The sequence below is a fragment of the Anarrhichthys ocellatus genome, unplaced genomic scaffold, assembly GCF_004355925.1.
Source record: "Anarrhichthys ocellatus isolate YVR2014 unplaced genomic scaffold, GSC_Weel_1.0 scaffold103, whole genome shotgun sequence".
Taxonomy (NCBI): Eukaryota; Metazoa; Chordata; class Actinopteri; order Perciformes; family Anarhichadidae; genus Anarrhichthys; species Anarrhichthys ocellatus.
In genome coordinates, this window is record NW_022280133.1 from 825,159 (window position 1) to 831,158 (window position 6,000).

At 44.5% G+C, this 6,000-nt stretch overlaps 1 protein-coding gene across 1 annotated transcript in view; it reads right to left on the reverse strand.

Moving 5' to 3' along the window:
• The window catches only part of LOC116399151 (myelin basic protein), a 34,016-nt gene extending 28,932 nt beyond the window's left edge, over window positions 1-5,084 (reverse strand). Inside the window, exon 1 of the mRNA XM_031876075.1 lies at window positions 4,819-5,084. Coding sequence (XP_031731935.1) covers window positions 4,819-4,849 — 31 coding nt within the window. The 5' untranslated portion in view covers window positions 4,850-5,084. The remainder of the gene's footprint in view (window positions 1-4,818) is intronic.
• Between the last annotated feature and the right edge of the window lie 916 nt (window positions 5,085-6,000).

Here is a 6,000-nt window from a genome sequence, read left to right on the forward strand (position 1 = left end):
TTATCTTGCTGAAACTTAAATCTCCCTGTCAGGATCAGATGGTTTATAATGCTGTCAAAAAGGGGAGAAGGGATTACTCTACAACAACCACCGCAATAAAACTCTTGGGAGCAATCAGGTTTGGAAACAATATCATTCGGCACATTGAGGCTTGGTTTATTGCCCTGCAGTAAGTATGTTTGTGGTTCCATTTTGGAGAAACAAAGCCAAAGCAACATTTCTCCAATGGATTTCACACCAGTGGGTTTGCCCTGCCTGAAGGATACTCCCACAGACCGAGGGTCGGCGAGATGCATGTGAGCAGCCAAGTAAACAATGTGGCGCGTTTTTATTGTTTTTTTCTCTCTCTCTGCAGCTTGTTAGTACATAAAAATGTCACCCGCTAGTATATAATACAAGCATTCAAGTCCAACTTTCCCATAAAGATGAAAAAATAATAATCTTTTGGGAAAATAAACTCCACGGTGGTGAGATTTTGTTCTGTTGGGATTTAAGAGGCTTTTAGGTCATGGACTCCACTAAGACAGGGTCAAGCAGAAAAGCAGTTATATCATATTATCATAGATTTATACATCCTGTCTGGTAATGTTGTCATTACAAAGTTCAAATACAGGCCAGTGTCTAACGATTTCTGTCCGAACAGCTTCTTTCTAGATCTGTTCCAGCAGCGCAGCAGCGTTCACCAACCAACCTTATAACGACGCACTTACAGTGCACGTGTGTTCTGCCGTAACCACTGAATGCATATTTGATTTGATAAGAAGCTTGCCTTGCACACACACACACACACACACACACAACACGCTGACAAACCTATTTCTTTCAGTCTACCGCTAAAGCTGTAAGTGGCTGGATCACGTGTGTGTCTGTGTGCCGTTGCCTGGCTCCTTTGTTTCGCTTTATGTTTGCTCTTGTGCAAGCGAGACAGGAGACAGTTTCTTTTTAAACCCTCCGGCTGCCGCCAGTGACTGCACCGTGTTGCTGCACTCTACTGCGAGTCAATTACGTAATAAATATGGAGCCTATGAATGTGTGTAGAGTGTAGAGGGGAGGAGAGAGGACGCAAGAAAGAGTGATAGGACAGGGTTACACATTGGATTTCTGTCAGTAAAAAGGACTATCCTCTCGACAAGAGATTTGAGGTCAAAGGTCAACATCTGACCCCGACGGATGGCATCTTCTTGTGCAAATAGAGATAAAGTCGGACAGCAACAGTTGTCTTTCTCCTGATAGAAATAAGACTTCTGTGCTTGTCTTCCTCTGAATCTGAATTTCTCTGAATCTCCACAGAATTTGGAGTTCTGAAAACAGAGAACAGAAAGCCAGCCAGGCTTGGCCACAGTGACTGAAGCTTAGTATACGGTTGAGGACAATTCATGGTTCAACAATTTTCTTAGAAGGTGTTTTGCTTAATTCCCAACCAGAGAGACAAAATAACAACTCCACAAAAAGGACAAAAAACAATCGTGACCATCACCGCTCCTTCTAGATAGAAGTGAATTCAGAGTTTTGTCAGCTCAGCGACCAGTCAGCCGCGAGCATCTGGCTGAACTAAAGCAAGTTTGCCCGTGGGTTCCAGCTGCCCGTCTGAAACTGCTTTTTTACTGTAGCTTCCATCTTTTGTTTGACATAAAATAATTGCTCATTCAATCTCTTTCTTGTACACACACTCAGATGTTGTTTTGAAAGGGGTGGAAAGGTTCCGACCAGGGGCCAACCTCTGGGTATGAAAAGTGAAGACAAAGCAGAAGTACCTTATAATTGCATTCTTCCTACTCTCCAGCAGGGGGCGACTCCTATGGTTGCCAAAAGGAGGTCAGATTGTATAGAAGTCAATGAGAAAAGGAACTTACTTCTCTCTTGATTTATTACCTCAGTAAACATTGTAAACATGAGTTTATGGTCTCAATCTCTAGGTTTAAGTTTTCTTCAATACAGCATGATGTTCATTTGGTAAATTATGATCCCATATAGAGTAAAATAGACCATGAAGCAGGGTATGCTTTAGGGCGGGGCTACCTTGTGAATGACAGAACGCTACCACGGCGTTGTTCAGTCTGGGAGTAGTCGCTGTTTTTGTCCTAATCCTTTGAAACTTTCACAGTGTGTTTTGAGTTCGTGAAATTGAATTATAAATGCTTTGATGGCCAAAAAATGTCTCCACCCTCCCTCATCACTTCTGATTGCAAAAAAACAAGATAGCGACTGTCAAAAACCAAGGTGGCGACGGCCAAAATGCCGAACTCGAGGCTTCAAAACGGCACTACACAAACCAATCGGTTTGGTCCAGGGGTCCAATGCTGTGTATAGCTATTGCCTTTCAAGCATATCCTTGTTTTGATTTGTTATGCATGGGCACCTCCCGTCCCAGTAATGAAGCCCCGGGCCTGAAGCATAAGCTCAATGCTCCTCGATGGAGATTCACAACCGCTGCCACCTGGGGTTTGCCATCTATTAATCCAAGCTACAACCTCTTGACTCGGATCCGGTGGCAAAATATTCAGCTGAACCATCTGCCACTGTGATCTCTGTGAGGAGCTGACACACTGCACGCTGTGACACCACTGCGGATGATAGGGAAGCACCCTGAGTTGACAGGCAGCACCACGCCTTGGGCAAAGCTATTGCGTATTCGCGGAGGTGTTCATGCAGCAGGTAATGTGACTCAACCTGTCCTGCCAAGAACAGGCGCAGACAAGAGGGGAAGTGAGAGAAGAGAGGAAGTTTGTAAGTCTGCAAGGACGGAAGTTGACTAACCTCAGTGTATCACCTGCAAAACACAGATATAGAGTGCAGTCACACACACATTTAGTGGGCAGAGTGGGAAAACATCACTCAGTATGGGACATTTTAACACAACGCCTACATTTCTTTGCTTAACTGTCTGCAAAACGACACTCACGGCCTGCTGGTATAAGCCCGTCTTGTAGACGAAGCAAAGGAATGCAGAGTGACACGCGTGACGGCGGCTGAGCAAACCTCTTGGCATGTTCTTTCCCGGCTGAGCTGAAGCAAATCCAGTGAAATGTGAAGGAATGCATTCCTGCCGCTGTCCCACCTCAGGTATAGTCGCAGGCCACCAGAGCCTCCTCCTCAAACTATGCGAAGGTTAACCCACAACTGCTGGCATCCTGCTACGTGCACGTCAACACAAGCTTTTTTTTTTTTATGTCTCGTTAGTAATCCTTGACATGCCACAAAAAGCTACAAGATCATCACAAGGAGAGTTCCATCACTGCAGTGAAACTGTGTCGAAAGTGAAACACCCGTACAATAAGGATATCTGCCATGTGTGACCGTGACAAGGTGAATTATCCCATTACACGGTGCACCTGATATGTTATGTATTGAAAAAAAACAACCGTCTTGAACAACTAACATGATCTGCTCTGTGTTCTGAGGATGAGAAAAAGCGAGGGTGGGGATTAAACCTACATGTAGTTCGTATACAATGGAGCCAGAGGTTACCGTGCCGAGCGTTCTCTGGCTAGAGGACAACCAGGGCTGCAGGCTTTAATAAATCAGCGCAGTTCGGATGCAAGCAGCCACTCATGTGTGAGTACTTATTTATAGACCGTGTATAGAAGCGGTGGTAAATGAGCATGTCGCTGCATTGAAACCCACTTTCTCTCTTTGTTTTTTCTTGAAAAGAAACAGACCGTGTGTAAACACGACAGTCCATATTATGTCATAGAGTCAGCGCTTGTTCTGTTCAGTTAGGCCAATCCACCTGTACAGTTTCTGATACAGGCCTTCACTGTTTTTTTTATGTAAAGTAAAGCAACAAGTTAAGCTTGCTGTTGGCCCGTCCTCTCATAGGATGCAGAGTGATGTAATACTTAATTTCCTCCAGGCTTCACACAGTGTAGCCTATGTTTTAGATTAAAAGCCAGTTGACACGTCTATCCACTGGCCAAGACAGAAAATACAATATTTTGAGACCACTAACACTGAAATGTTCATTTCTCATTGAAAGCGCCACAAAATCTAGATGTCAAACTCCATTTAAAATCTTCAAATTTAAAGAAGACACAGTGTGATGCATGATGACGTGCATCGTGCGACACTATTTATACTTTATAAGAATCCTCATGCGGATCTGATAAATTCGGCACATATATGACCCGCCTATTAAAACGCACTTTTAATTAAGTTCAAAATAAGTCCCGTTGGTCCAAGGCTCCACCGCGAACCAAGCACACTGGGGTTTCCGGTAGCAAACAGTACGGAGCAATTATACATTTCTGAATTTTATTGGGTTAAAGTCCTTTTTGGCGCGCGCCATGTATGCCGAATTGAAGACACCCATCTAATGATTGACATCGGGCTTTACATTCGTTCAGCACAGCGCGTTGTATTGCCACTAATCAAAGAAGCGTTAAACGTACGTCGACTGTTAACTGTGATTGGTTTAACGAGAGAAGGCAACAGGGCGGGCGGTGGTGGTAGTATTGGTGGAGGTGGTGGTGGGGGCGACACTGTCAAAGCAGTGACACTGTCTGGTGACAGTGATAATATCAAACAACACTCCGTCACCTCGACTTAGATAGACTCGGACGAGCCAGAAAATTACATTCCTGACATATTTCCCTGCAGGGCTTCAAAACGGCCGTTACGCGTTGTAAACAAGTCGACGTGGATAACATGTTTACAATCATTACGCCATGTATTTTGCCCCCCACACACCAACAAAAAAAGCAGTAACGTTGTGGCGATAGTAACGTATGTGTGTGACTGTCTTTACATGGACTTTTTCGGCTCGTATTTGTTTTTTTTCGTGTGTGTGTGTTCATTTGGCCATATCGACTGTGCACATACCCTTCTCCGGTTTTGTCTGTGCCAAATGCATCCACAGCTCGAGCCTTGTACTGGATGTAACCAACTGTCAGTCTTTCCTTCAAAAGCGGTCGACGGTGGTCGTCAACATCAACAATAACGCCTTTTTCCCCCCTTTATGGTTCGCCGTTTGCAGTAATCACTCAAGTGTCTCCGTATCAGGGGGAAAACAAGGAAAAAGAAGAAAAAAAAAACGTGTCACGGTGCTTCCTGATTTAGGTACTGTGGTGGTGATGTTTGTAAGGGGTGGGGCGGAATGCAGCTTTTAGTCCGCCAAGAAACATGTGGCTGAAAAGCACGTCGGTGCACGTCTGTGCATTATTAGGAGCTCGTGCTTCTTGACAGGGAGGGTTAAATAAACGCTGCGAGACAGACTCGTGATTTTTGAAATAAGATCTCACATGGGCTCCCCCCCCCCCCCCCCTTACCAAAAAACAAACTCAAACAGCTTCGCTGTGAGGTTTGCTCGCTCAGAGACAGAAAGGCTGAAGACATCTCATTTGCTGCACCGCTCTGCTTTACTGTTACAGGCTGCTGCCTGCACCATACCGGCAGCCAGCGGGAGGTGTCAGTGCTTTGCTCAAGGGCAGCAGGGCACTGTTGTTGAGGGAGAGGTGGGTGACATTCGCTGCAGACAGGCAGTGCAGGGATATAATCCTACTACCTACCCGCTTCCATCAATATCTAAAACCTCCACTATTTGAATATGCATCAAAGTGTTCCTTTAAAAATCTCAAATTGGTAAAGTATCAGACAGACACTGTAATAAAAGGCTGAATATTTCTGTCATAATCCGCCCGTGAATGCATCAATAATATCATCATAGGCCTACAATGTTTGAATGATGTAACACTGAAGCAAATTTACTTCACTTTTGTTTTTCTACATTTTGGTCACATTACTTCGGTACTTTTAGTTAAGTGACACTTTGAATTCAGGACCTTGTAATTGAGTATTTTTACATTGTTAACTGATCTGAATTCAGCCCTGCACTTGCTGCAACAACAAAAAAAGAAACCTGTGTCGCTTCTACAGATTATTCTGCCTTGTGTGTCCTTCATTAGCACCATGTAAAAAGCAGATAAGACACTGACCAGTTCCAGCTGGGCTCGGATCCCCTGGAGGCACCTCCAATGTCCTAGAAATTCATGTTGGAGCCAATTT